The 14,948-nt window shown below is 39.1% G+C and overlaps 1 protein-coding gene across 1 annotated transcript in view; it reads left to right on the top strand.

Moving 5' to 3' along the window:
* The window catches only part of atrnl1b (attractin-like 1b), a 1,074,694-nt gene that overhangs the window by 567,336 nt on the left and 492,410 nt on the right, over positions 1 to 14,948 (top strand). The window contains exon 24 of the mRNA XM_028795765.2: positions 3,420 to 3,577. Within this exon, the coding sequence (XP_028651598.1) occupies positions 3,420 to 3,577 (158 nt within the window). The remainder of the gene's footprint in view (positions 1 to 3,419; positions 3,578 to 14,948) is intronic.

Below are 14,948 nucleotides of genomic sequence, written 5' to 3'. Positions count from 1 at the left end.
ATGCAGTTGATCAAACTACTTACAGCCAGGGTCATCAACAGCCCCTCACCTTTTTAGTGAAGGTGTCTTATTAGCCTCCATTACAGTTCACTGTGCTGCAGTTACAGCATCACCTCTGAAATGATGTGGATTCTCTATAGTCAGATCTTTAAAAGAACAGATTCATGTCACTCTTGATCTGTCAAGGTGGTTTCTGTTTTTGCTAGAACAGTTTGATCCTATATCAGTGGTATTCCTGAAAGGTGATGCTTTAAACATACTTCCTGTAACATAATCAGGGTATGAAAGGGAATTCCTTGTAATTGATTCATCATACTGTAACTGCAAAGACTGCAAAGTGAACCCACTTACCACAAAACTAATAACCGAAATATATAATGCAGCCTCCTGGTCTTCTCTCCAGACATGTGTGACATATTACAGCTTGACATAGAGTTATATTTCTCCAAGGTAGCTTTGTTCTACATTTATTGGACCTCCTTCCTTGACAGAACCTATAGTTACAATCATATTTCACACCATACGGGCTAAACGTGCAAACATACACTTCAGTAAGAAAGTTGCCTTTCTGGCCTACATTGTCTATTTTTCAAAACAATGTCAGGTACAAATAGGTAAGTATATACTGTGTACCTGGATGAGAAGATTGAAGAGGTAGAACTATTTATTAGTTAAGTTAATTCAATTCTGTTTATTTTTGTGTAATGCTCTTCACTGAGTGCGGCCTCAAAGAGCTAAAAGAGATTTACAGGTAAATTCAAGTACAAACTTTACAAATAACTACCTACATAATGAATTCACATACAGACATAGATTTTTTTAAACACACAACAAGAAAAAGCTGTTTCAAACTGACTTACATAGACCCAACAATTTCAATACATTATGATAATTGTTGAACTGCGAACAATTGACAATAGAGGAGCAGAAAGCAAAAATTGGAGAAAATAAATTTATTGGAGCCACAATCAGTTATAACAGACAATGTCAGAAACAGTGAAATTCTTGGAGATGTTGACCAACTGGCCCCTACACCATCCTGGGCGTTCTTCAGTAAAGTCCGCGCTCGGCTATCTAATCAAGTGACAGTTGAATGTTTCTATCCGTTGATTCCAAGGCTCCCAGTAGCACTGATGTATTTTCATGGGCAGGAAAAGAGGCAGTTGAGCTGCATTTTGTTTTTTATGTCAAAATACTTCGTTTTTTTTTTGGCACTTATGTAAAAATTCTAATTTATATTTTGTGTACTTAATGGCACAAGAGAAAAAAATTCTCACACTGCTTGGCTTTTTCTCTGAACTGTGTGCAGTTTGGAAAAAAGACAAATGTTAGCTTTATCATTTGCATCATGAAAACAGCTTAACTCTGAATATTTATTTCACCGCTGACTTATTTATTTATTGGTTTAATTTAGTCTCTGCCCGAGTGTGCCCTCTACAAGGCTGCTATCCGACTGGTGCCCTACACTAACTTGTGATCAGGCCTCTGGCACAGCTCTACTGTATCTAACCATGAAGACACAGCTACTTTATACTTTTTCTCTGTGTTTTTTTAATTGCATCTTTCTTAGTTATCATCTGTTGCAATTTCCAGGCAACTGCTATTCAACAGCAGTATTATTTTCTGTATTTAGACAACTTATATTTAAATTGACAGGCTGACAGGTGTCATAGTAACATATCATATCTAGGTATTTTTGGTGAGATGAAGCATTCTTCAATATCATTAACAGGTTATTTTTTCTCTTAACAACATCTCATCCTTCACACCCTTTTTTCTTCTTAGGAGATGTCAAATTCTGTACAAATATAATACAAAATCTGTACAAATACCACTTTCTTTGGCGCAGCCTGAATTTGTCATCTTATGGAGTCTATAAGCTGCATGATATTCATGGCATAAGAAGCCAACTTGTTGTCACTAAATAATTTAAACAAATTAATAAAAGTGTGAATATATGAAATTGAGAAACAAATCAGCTATGATGCGAGCTTCAAAAAAGAGAAACATTTGCTGATATCAAAATTAAGGCAAAGTTAAGTGATGAAACCTGTCGTCATCGAGTTTTTTAGGCCTTTAATCACCAGTTATACACCCTCACCCAGGTGACCCAGCCAGGGGATATCAATCCTTGGCCTGTGCCCGAGTAGATGTGTAGACCATGGATCGCTCCATCTAATCCAAATCCTTTTTGAAGCCTTTTTCTGTAGCTTCTGTGATGCTCTTGATGGCCGCCTTCATGTGCGAGCCTGTGATGCAGTGAAACAGAGGATATATCAGATTTGTTCACTGCAGTCACTGATATTTTTGCTGGACCATGGCAATTTAAACAAATGAAAACTGCTGCCCATGTGTACACTGCCAACTGAGTGCTGACTTTCCAGCAGAGCGATGGTTGCCCCTTTTTGTGATTGCCAATAATATGCTACCTGTCAGAGCTGGTGCTGTACGAAGAGTTAACAGGTATGGCAAGTTCAGCTACAATCTCAGCCCTTTTTTTCCCCATTTTGTTCTGGTATGTAATACATGAGACATCAGACAGACGAGCCTCTTTTCTGTGTGTGTCGTGCAAAACAGGTGTGTTCCTTATTCCATCCATCCATCCATTTTCCAACCCGCTGAAACCGAACACAGGGTCACGGGGGTCTGCTGGAGCCAATCCCAGCCAACACAGGGCACAAGGCAGGAACCAGTCCTGGGCAGGGTGCCAACCCACCGCAGGACACACACAAACACACCCACACAACAAGCACACACTAGGGCCAAGTTAGAATCGCCAATCCACCTAACCTGCATGTCTTTGGACTGTGGGAGGAAATCGGAGCACCCGGAGGAAACCCAGGCAGACACGGGGAGAACATGCAAACTCCACGCAGGGAGGACCCGGGAAGCAAACCCAGGTCTCTTAACTGCAAGGCAGCAGCGCTACCACTGCGCCATCGTGCCGCCTGTTCCTTATTCCTTGTTGTTTCATTCTATGCACTGTACTTCCAGTTGAGCATTCATTGGTTGTCAGCTTTCAAGCACATAGAGCCCACACCTATAACTAAAGACAAAAACAACCCTGTTTGACTTTATTGGAGTGTGCCACTGGGTAATTGGAATCAGTCTTTGGGTTTGTCACATTAGGCGACCCGTTTTTAGAAGCACCAGAGGCCACCAAATTCCTCCGACTTGCTAAGATTATGTAAATGAAGGTTGTGACGAAATTTGCTGAAAAAAGCAATTTAATGTGACATGTTTTTTATTGGGATAACCGGAGGTTAGTAAAATCAGTTAAGTACTGTTTGTTAAGATTTATCTAATGTATGACACACTTTTTATACAATTGAAGTAGATATACTTTGTGTGAGTTTGTGTGTGTGTGGAGAAAGTTTGTTATACTTTTCATATATGTGTGCTGTTTTGATTTTTTGTAGCTGGGACAATATCAGGAGAGGAAATTCCAATTGTTTCTAAGTCAAATATAAGAGACTACAGAGACAGCTTCTCATGTGAGAAGTTCAGCTTCAGGAACAATCCCAACATCACCTTCTATGTGTATGTCAGCAACTTCTCATGGCCAATAAAAATACAGGTAAATGTTATCAATCTGCTTCTTCTATGTGGTGAAAAGTTTTGTGCTTGTAATTGTTTTGTTGAAAGGGGAAGAGATGCTGCTGGGCACTTACAATTTGACCTAATCAGTGGTGATTTAATGCTTTTTTGGTTGATTTTGTTTTTAATCTGATCTATTGATCAGCTTTCTTTGCTTTCAAGCTTTCACTATTATTTTGCTGATTCAGGATGAAGTGTTTAATTGACTGTGGTGTGATCAGATTCATCTACTTCTGTCAATAAATAAACCCTTTAAGAGACAAGTACTTAGAGGAAACTCATGCATGACCTGTTTTTCAACTAGTATAATTTGAGCGTCACTAGTCATGAAATATGTTTTTGTATTGTGAGTCCTACCTGTTTGAAATATTAATAAACATTGGCATCTTTAACTTCAATTATGTAGCATTTGGCATCAATACTAGGTAGGTAGGTAGACTTTATTATCCTAGAGGAAACTTGTTTGCAGCAGGAAATTAGAAAATATAAGACAGTGTTAACACAGATACAAGAAAATAAGAAAAGACACAATTGACAACTAGTGTTATCATAACTACACATACTCAAGATTTTTACAAAGAAGAATTACCATTAACAGTACACCAAATAAAAAAATGTAGATTTTTGCAGTGTACCTACAAGTAACAAGATGCAAATTCTTATAGGTTATACGATATATTATGCTAACCTTGATATTGAGAAAACAAACATTGGTATTTAAGAGTTTCTGGTATTAACATAACCAACTTTAATGTCAGTTGCTCTTCCATCATATTTCCTCTTTTTATTTCTGCTTTGTCTGTTATATTTCAGTTTGTTGCTTTTATTTTTGGTTAGCATACATTTTATACCCAGAAATTTCAGTTGTTTAGATTTTGTTGTTCTTTTAAATGTGTTTTTAATAGATGAAGAGTCCTAATGCAGTAATTACCTTTCATTACTTCCAAGATTTGGTCTTAATTGTGAGGTAAAGTCACTTATTACTTCTCCAAATGATGCTGTTTCTTGCCAGGCTGTTTTAATATCATTGGCCCCATTAGTATTAAAGATGATAGTGTGTTTAGTGTTGAGGTGTTTCAAGTAACATGTGTAGCTTTTCACAATTTCACATGTTTTTAAGAGAAAAGCAAAAACAAAATGGTTTACATTATTTCATGTGATTGTAATTGAAGTGAAACGACATTTTCACCATTTCCGTCCATCAGAATGGTTGCCATCAAGGTTCCATTGTTCTTTTGATAGTAAAATTGCTCTGCTATTGAAGCAGCAGTGTGCATCCACAGCAGGAGTTCTTTGGTTGATGTTTGTTTAGTTTAAAAGTTTGATATTTGTACAGTGCCAGCATTAGTGCTTCTATAGTATTAGCTTTACTTTGACAGATTTTTTTCTGATTATTTTACTCTCAATTGCCTTTGTACTCTGTCTGTAGCATTATGAAAAGGCTGTCACTTTTGAGGGTCCTGAATTTTTGTATTCTAACTATTAGATATGTTTTTTATGCTAATTTTATACACAATTTGTTAACTCCTATATATTACTGTTGGATGTTTTTGTGTGCCTGTCCTTGCTAAAGAAAACTAGGATTATGGCAAAATAAATTCATACTCCACCCTTGCAAATTTTCAGGAGTCATTAAAAAATGTCACATAAATTACAATATTGGAATGTATTTAAATCGAAAGGAACAAAATCTTACCTCGGAGCAAGAGTGAGGAAACAAAAAATGCGAGCTCTTAGGAAATCCATAGTCTGATGCAATTTCTTTCAAATATTTCTTCCACCTGTGGGAATACACCAACAGAAATTAAAGTGAGAAAAGTTTATTATGCTTGGATTTGACAAAAAACAAACTAAAACAGAATTAAATAGTTAATCAGTTCACCAATTTTTGAACCTTTGCTTATTTATTTTATGTGAGAGGAAAGCAGAGAATGTAATTCTGCTAACTTGCCCTACAGAGATAAGGCCAGGGCAGAATTTGATCTCTGAAAAAGTGGTGCTAACTACTCTGCTTCCTTGCCACTCCATAAACAAAATGAAACAAACAGTAAAGCTAATTCGATCATATAGAACTGTGGCAGGAATGACCCCAGCTGCCCTTACTAACTCCAATATATTTGTTCTGTTGTGATTAACCAGTCTTGACACATTATTTATACTGGCACAGCATCTTGGCTCCCAGTCAATACCAATCACTGCTTATTACAAATAACATTACTTAATGCATTAAATGTGTATTTTTGTGAATCATATGTCCTAACACATACACAGACACATACCATTAATCAAGATTTTGATGCCCCAGTAAATCAAGAGTCTCTGTTATCTCACATTAGTTATGATGATGATTAACATCAATAAGTTATTATGCAGGTAATATATGGAGAAATGATTTATTTTCTTTCACCTGCAATGGCTCTCCCTTAGTAAGGCTGTCATTTGCAATCACAAAATGCAGTAAAGCTCAATTAATGTATCAGATCATTGAATGGCATGCACCACTGCTTAGTGCTTTAAGGAAAACATTCTGTTTACTACCCCACCATTTGGGTTAAAACAAAGGCTCAAACACCCTTTGTCTTACTAAAACATGACACAAAATGTGCACTAAAATGCCCCAAATTAACATGGTCACCTTATAACATTATATTTAAGTTCATGTAAACAGCTTTAAATTATGTCTTAGAGTCATATACTTAAGCCATATAGAAGGCATGTTGTCGTCTTGTAAATCCACTAATGTTTACATAATGAACTAACCGAAAGTTGTGGAAAGTACATTGAATTGCTCAGGGTTTCAGTTTGCTGGCACTGCCATGTTTGCATACACTTTGTGGAAAATCTTATTTTAAATATATCATTTGGGGATTCCTTCCTACCACTTATTTGAAAATATACTGAGTTAAAACTTGAAGAGCAATCACAGTTGAAAGGATTTCCATTCGGCAAAGCTTGCCAATGACTTATTTTTTTATGAAAAATAAATGTGACAAGTATTAATGCAATGATCAAGAACAGTTGTATGAGTAAAGTACAGCATGCAGTTAGACTTGGAGGAGTTAACATAAATATTCTTCACTTTCTGTTATAAACATTTGGTTTCTCTTTTGTGCTAATGTTCTTCCCATTATAATTTTGATAGACATGTACTGATTTTGAAATTGTAAATTATACATAATCACATCTGGGCTCACCCAGGTTGATAATACCGTCTACCAGCTTCTAGACAGAGGCTTCAGTCTTTGTGTATTAATGTTAACTGGCAGCTTTCTTAAGGACGTACCTGACAATTAGCAGGCACAACCATGCAATGTGCCATCATTGGCTGAATAGGCTAGACAGGTTGGTAGGGCCCTGATAATATCTCGGCTCCAATAGTAGTGTGTGGAATTGCAAATGTTGCCCCAATTTCTGAGCTGTGTGCCCCTCAATAAATGAGTTTATAAAATGCAGAGCAGTGCTAGGCTAAGTGCTCGATATAAACATCTGTCAAGATTTTCTTCAAACATGCTGAGATTCAGTAGACTTGGCGAATGCTTGATCCCTCGCTGGCAGGCCCCAATGGCTTATATGTGCCTTACTGCTTAAGGTCCTAAACAGACTGGGGTTTCAAGATGTGCTGTTCAAGATCTTTTGAAGAAGCACAAAGAAACAGGCAACGTTGAGGATCGTAGACGCAGTGGTCGGCCAAGGAAACTTAGTGCAGCAGATGAAAGACACATCAAGCTTATTACCCTTCGAAATCGGAAGATGTCCAGCAGTGCCATCAGCTCAGAACTGGCAGAAACCAGTAGGACCCAGGTACACCCATCTACTATCCGGAGAAGTCTGGCCAGAAGTGGTCTTCATGGAAGAGTTGCAGCCAAATAGCCATACCTGCGACTTGGAAACAAGGCCAAGCGACTCAAGTATGCATGAAAACATAGGAACTGGGGTGCAGAAAAATGGCAGCAGGTGCTCTGGACTGATGAGTCAAAATTTGAAATATTTGGCTGTAGCAGAAGGCAGTTTGTTTGTCGAAGGGCTGGAGAGCGGTACAATAATGAGTGTCTGCAGGCAACAGTGAAGCATGGTGCAGGTTTCTTGAACGTTTGGGGCTACATTTCTGCAAATGGAGTTGGAGATTTGGTCAGGATTAATGGTGTTCTCAATGCTGAGAAATACAGGCAGATACTCATCCATCATGCAATACCATCAGGGAGGCGTATGATTGGCCCCAGATTTATTCTGCAGCAGGACAACGACCCCAAACATACAGCCAAAGTCATTAAGAACTATCTTCAGCGTAAAGAAGAACAAGAAGTCCTGGAAGTGATGGTATGGCCCCCACAGAGCCCTGATCTCAACATCATCGAGTGTGTCTGGGATTACATGAACAGACAGAAGGATGTGAGGAAGCCTACATCCACAGAAGATCTGTGGTTAGTTCTCCAAGATGTTTGGAACAACCTAACAGCTGAGTTCCTTCAAAAACTGTGTGCAAGTGTACCTAGAAGAACTGATGCTGTTTTGAAGGCAAAGGGTGGTCACACCAAATATTGATTTGATTTAGATTTCTCTTTTGTTCATTCACTGCATTTTGTTGATTGATGAAAATAAATGATTAACACTTCCATTTTTGAAAGCATTCTTTGTTTACAGCATTTTTTCACACGTGCCTAAAACTTTTGCACAGTACTGTATTTCTCCAAATTAGATTCTTGTACAGCTTTTAGGTATATACTTTCCATCCATTTATTCTTATTTGTTGGTCTGATGCCTATGGCAGCAGAATTATTATTAATATTATTTACTTATTTGGCTGATGCCTTTATCATCAAAGATGACTTCCAACATTTGAGATACAATTGGCTGCATTTCTTTTGTTTTTCCATTTGGAACAGAGGCAGGTGAAATGACTTCTTCATGGTCACACTGTGCCAGTAGTGGGGTTTGAACCCACAACCTAAGTGTCTGAAATCCAAAGCTTTAACCACTGTGACACATAAAGCAGCACCCATTACAGTGCAGTGCCTTAGTCCACATTAAGGTGCACACACTCTCCCTCCTACATAGATAATTGAAAGCCACTTTCTAACCTAATAGGCACATGTTTGGCCCTAAGGGTGAAACAGCAGAGCACCAGGATACCTGGTTTGAGCGTGTAAACTCCAGCCAGTCTTTTAATGAAGATGACTGTGAAAACCACTCCTTTTAAGTACATTTGCAACCATAGTGCTTAGGCTTTGAAAGGTAAGTTTTATAAGGTCCAATAAGGAAATGCATGAAATATTTGCAGCTATTAAAATGTCTGCTTGAGAATATCAAAAAAGATTTAGATATAATGTTGCTTGAAATCATGACATTTTCGAGTGCCTATTCAATAGACAGTTTTGCGTTGTATACATTTATTTGTTCTTTGAAGTTATTTGTAGATGTGAATGCTGGGCATTAATGGCATTGCATCATTAAGGACCAGAGACGCACAACCCATTAGACGCTGTGCAAAATAAATAATAAACTTCCCTCAGTAATTTAGCTCAGTAAAAATGATAACCATTCTCAACTTTGTCAGTCCAAACATTTGTTTCCAATTTTTCATCATATGATCAATGATATTTCTTATTTAGAAAATTGTTGTGTTTTGCATTATGTGAAATTTTCTTGGTGCTCTGCAGGGTATACAGAATTGCCTAGTTTGTGAATTCTGACCACCAACTTGTTGTTGCTACTCTTAGGATCCAGCTTAGGTCCAGCAGGTTATCCACCTACTAGGAAAATTAGCCTGGACTTGGCCAGACTGCAAGACTTGGCTGTTTCTAGTGAGTTTGCACACAGTTTGTGTGAGGAACTTGAAGATTTTCATGCGATTACCGATCCTAATGTGATGTGGGAGACCTTCCATGACAAGATCCTGAAGGTTGCTGAGGGTTGTGTTGGTGTTACTGGTGTTTCATCTCTCAGAACACCTTGGATATCATCGAGATAGGTGTTTGTTAGAGGAATCTGTGAGCAAGTGACACGCCATCTGTGGTCTAGCGACCCACGTCTTACTTGCAGAGGAATCGAAGCATTACGCACATCCAAATCTGTTCCTCGGAGAGTCGCAGTCAGGAAGGCTGATGGAACGGTCCTTACGGATGACACTGCAGTTGTGACCCGCTACTTTGAGCAGTTGTTCATTGCTGATCCTCCAGCTAGGATGTTGGATATCTCCTCCAATTAGCTGTGAACCACCCAATCTCACTGAGATTGCACAGGTGGTGAACCAGCTGAAGGGAGGAAAGGCTGCAGGGATCTGTGGTATCTGGGGTGAACTTCTCTAGGCTGGTAGTAAGGCTGTCCTCCTGGCATTGCAAGCAATCTTTGCTTCCATTTGAGAGACTGGCATCATCCCAACTGACTGGAAAACTGGACTTGTCATCCCTATCTGGAAAGGGAAGGGTGATCACCTGGATTGTGGCAACTACAGGGGGATAACACTGCTCTCTGTGCCGTGTAAGGTCCTTGCTAGGGTCGTCCTCAATAGGATCCGTGATCACTTGCTCACCTACCAGTGACTGGAACAGTCTGGTTTTACGCCTAAGAAGTCTACCATCGACTGCATCCTGGCGCTGAGGGTTCTTATGGAGTGCAAACGTGAATATTGGCAGAGTTTCTTTGCGGCCTTTGTCGATTTTTGTAAAGCGTTCGACTCAGTTGATCAAAATGCCCTATGGGACATCCTAAGGTTTCGTGGAATCCTCTCGAGGTTGCTGAATATCATGGCCGGCCTATACGCTGGTGCTGTGAGTGCTGTGCAGAGTGGAGGCAGAACTTCTATGTTTTCCCAGTTGATTCTGGGGTTCGTCAGGGGTGTGTTCTTGCTTCTACTCTGTTCATTGCTTATATGAACTGGGTGTTGGGCATGGTCATGGGGTCCGGCGGTTGTGGGGCATCTGTTGGTGAAGAAAGATTCCCAGATCTTGACTTTGCTAACAATGCTGTGATCTTCGCAGAGTCAATGGAGGCTCTTTTCGGGGTGCTCGAGAGACTGAGCGAGGAGTCTGAGTGTCTGGGCTTGCGAGTGTCCTGAATAAAAACCAAGATCCAGACATTTAATGACCTCTTGGGCACAGACATCAGCAGTGTGTCTGTCTGCGGAGAGAGTGTCAACCTTGTTGAGAGGTTTACGTACCTGGGCAGTGACATTCATGTCTCTGGTGACTGTTCCTATGAAGTCAGTAGACGGAGTGGGAGAGCATGGGGGGTCATGAGGTTGCTGGAAATGGGTATGTGGCACTCCCGATATCTATGCAAAAGGACAAAGGTCCAAGTCTTTAGAGTCCTGGTGCTTCCTGTCTTGCTATATGGTTGCGAGACATGGACGCTATCCAGTGACCTGAGACGAAGACTGGACTCCTTTGATACTGTGTCTCTCCGGAAAATCCTTGGGTACCGTTGGTTTGACTTTGTTTCAAATAAGCAATTGCTCATGGAGTCCCGAATGAGGCATATTACCTGCATTGTGGGGGAGCGTCAGTTACGGCACTACGCCCATGTGGCGCATTTCTCTGAGGGTGATCCAGCTTATAAGACCCTCATTGTTGGGGACCCGACTGGCTGGACCAGGCCAAGGGGTCGCCCACGTAACACCTGGCTGTGGCAGATAGAAGGTCATTTCCAGAGGGTGGGACTGGACTGCGTGTCTGCCTGGGGGGTTACCAACTGGGATCCTGAGCTGTTTCGTCGTGTAGTGGGTGCGGCAACTCACTGTACCAGTGCATGCTCCCCAAATTGACTTGACTTCCTCGGTCCTGCAAGCCTGTTCCCAGCTGATGGGGCTTAGCAGTATTGGCCCTGCCATGTTCTAGTTTGATCCTTGGGAGTGGATGTAGTTTAGTAGTGGTGCTTGATGGCTAGAGTACCTTATACTTGGCATTAAAATGAAAATCCCTTTTTTATTTTGTTGTATTTAATCTGGATGTTTGCACTTCCTCTTAGAGCTTTTCCCAGTAAAGGTTATGCAGCACAAGCCAAGGAATCAGTACTGAAAACCTGCAATCATTTGTTTCCTTAAAGGTAGCCATAATAAAATGGGAAAAAGAAAGTAAATTAATTTCAGGATTGCGTCAAGCACAAGACATGATGATCAGAATGCAGCTTAGTGGCATCTTGATCCTCAGCCTCCATTGAGTAGGACCTTCTGACTTGTCTTAATTTAAAAAAAGCTACAAGAAAGCCTTATGTGTGCTCCTTCCACTTAGAACAAAAGAAGGCAGTGAGATGCTTCTGTTTCAGAGAGGTGTGACGAAGTTCAGGCATGTAGAAAATAGTTTTTCAATAATTTGCTAACTGCGTGGTCTTCTACAAACACCTGGTCACACAGCAGTTAGCTGTGGTATCGGGCAAGGGTTTTGTGTGCAGTCATGCAGTGTGTGCAGTCTGCACATTATTTCCATTTATTTGTAACTCATCTTGTTTCACCATAAAACCCCTCAAATCGAAACTTGAGGTGGTGCTGTTTCACTTTGGGCAGTTTATGGCCAATATATTTTCCTGGGCGATGGGTAGTTGCAAGGTTCTCAGTTTACTAAATGTTTAATGTATGTTGCCGAGTGTTGTCAGACATTGATGGTGCTGTCAAAGGGTATCACAGTGACCTTTTGTCGTCAGAGACTATCAGCATTTTTTTTAGTGACATGAAGAGGCTTCAGCTCTCACTAGTTATTAGCAACAAAGGGATAGATATTATTAATTAGGTAAGCTAATGTTAACATTTTAAAAGTCTGCAAAAAGAAAATAATTCTGGTATGGCCCAACAAGAATTTTCATGGCAAAAATACCACTACTGGGTGTGATTTAAAGGCATAATGTCCTTATAATACATCTGATCTGTTTTGGTAGAAGGTGACTCTTCAATCTAGAGCAGATTGTGGAAAAATGAAAAATACCGTGTATTTAACAGCATGTTTGTAATTTTTTTTCTTACTCCTTTTTTTTTTAATCTCAAAATAGGTATGAAGCTCTTAGCAAAATGTAATCATTTACACACAAGAGGCTGACTACAGAGAAATTACCAAGGTGGTAATTGTTGTGGTGAAACAGATTTAGATAGAGTTTGTCAGTATGACTTTGTACCTTTTAATTTATCTAGCTGTTCATACGAACAACAGGCACATATTATGATTTTATGTTTTTAATCAGCCTTTCAAAAAAAGAGGAAGCATTCTGCAGAACAGCAGGCATTTTTAAGACAAAATACTTTTGGACTATTGGAAAAACACAGGGATGGTTTGGCCGATTCTGAGATTTGATAGACTGGTATAATAAAAGATTAACTTGCTAGTTCTCGCTCATGACACCATACTGAGTTGCTCAATCCATGTACCTAATTATTTTAAAAACCCAGTTTCATTCCATCCTTTTTCTAAACAGCTTTGTACATTTAGAGTGACAACATCCTACCTGCACTGGATACAAGGCTAAAATTCAATTCTTTTTTTGATTATTTTTGGTTGTATTATACACCAGTTTTAAAGTCATTCAGATATTACATTTTTTGTAAACGTAACATTTTTAGATTTCTGAAAACCTCTTAATCCAATCCTTGGGTGTGTAAGCTGAAGCCCATGCAGATAGCATTGGGAGCAGGGAAAGAATCTGTCCTGGGTTTGGATTTCAGTCTGTCAGAGCAAGCTGTTCACACTTAACTCAGAGACCAATGTAGACTCACCAGTTAATCTTTGTGATGTGGTAGGAAAACAGGAGCACCCAGAATAAAAATCAAAGGCAGATATTGGCAAGAAAAGTCTCCATAGATAGTATCCAGACCAGAAATAAGAATCTAGTGTGCTTAGAAACATATTATAAAATAGTCAAAAGGACATTACACAAAGTAGGCATCACACTTGACTTTTTAATGTAGAATTGGTTGTTTAGTTCCTTTATTTTCTATATGGCTATGTAAGAACTTGGTTCCTGAAGTGTTGGGAAGAAACCACCAAGCCTTCTCATACCCCAGCACTGTCTGTCTGGGTAAATGTGAACAAACGATTTACCTAACTAGTGCATCATGTATACAGATATTGAAGCAATTGTTCCATACAACTGTGGTATGTAGACTGCACTGAATAAAGAGAGCTGCGTTAAAAAATAATAATAATGTGAAAGCAAATTCTCTAGAAACACGTTTGATTGGTGCCTGTTTTTCCATGGTAATATGGACCACACTGCAAAACATTAAGCATCGTACAACCGAATCTCAACACTGGCGCATCATTTCTAGTTGTGTTTATGTATCCTCCTATTTGATGTTCATCATTTGCTTACATACCCAAGAGGTAATAAGAGGTGAGAACTCACCAGGAAAACATATACATATTGCAGATTGCTGAGGAGCTCCCTCAGCATTAATAGTCAGATTCCCTGTTTGAAAGCCATTCTTGTGTATTTCTCAAAGCTATGCCATAACTTTGTATGCTGCAGACATGCCAGGTTTGTGTATGGACATGTAGTGATTTTGTGTAGATGGATGGAGCCACTTGGTACCTAATTTGTAGTCTTTCTTGTTTACCCTACAGTAGGAGTCGTTTAACATGATTGATATCTAATTGTGTTATGTGCAAGTGAATTGGAAAGCGAATGATTTTCATGGAGAGGTTTGTTTTGTTACACATTTAGAATTAAAAAGGCCCTTCTCTTCAGGTGCTTGTGTTGATCAGATACTGTGAATTTACTATTTCCAAGGTAAATATTTTGTGTTAATTAAGCAGTTAAGACTTTGTGAAAGTACTCTTGTTTTTGATCTGTTGCTGATGTGCTTGTGTGTATTTACTCCCTTCTGCCTTCTGATATTTCAATTATTCTGATAGAATAAATTGCTTAAATCATGGCACTTTTAAAATGGTTAAGTGTTTGTCCATTACTTTGGTTAATAATGTTTTCTGTTTACATATTTTGAAATTGCACATTTAGTTATGCAGTGATGGACCAAGCTGCATAATTCTTCATTGCTCTCTTTACAGGAGTAGAACTGTGCCTGTTGTGAGAGTTTATGTCTGAGTATCCATTTTACCTGGCACTGCTTTTAAAAGATTAATGCAAGCCTTTTGAAAGTGTTGTTGCCTGAAGATGACCCAAGGGTGAAGTTAGATTAAACATGTCGGAATGTTTCAAACTACTTCCTCGCAGAACAAATGTCTCGCACTGGTGGTCTTACAAGGTGTTATGAATTAGGGTTACTTTATGTAATAGCTTTGGATTCATTTTTTCTGTGTGGAAGACATATGTTATATTTCCTTCCTGTATTCTTTATAATTCAGAGTTATTCTTTACAGATTTTAATGTGGACTTCTTTTCATCTACTATGCTTCTTAATGGGGGTTTGTGTT

Source organism: Erpetoichthys calabaricus, chromosome 2 (assembly GCF_900747795.2).
Source record: "Erpetoichthys calabaricus chromosome 2, fErpCal1.3, whole genome shotgun sequence".
Taxonomy (NCBI): Eukaryota; Metazoa; Chordata; class Cladistia; order Polypteriformes; family Polypteridae; genus Erpetoichthys; species Erpetoichthys calabaricus.
The sequence above is the reverse complement of the archived record's forward strand: the minus strand, read 5'-3'. Positions and strand labels throughout refer to the sequence as shown.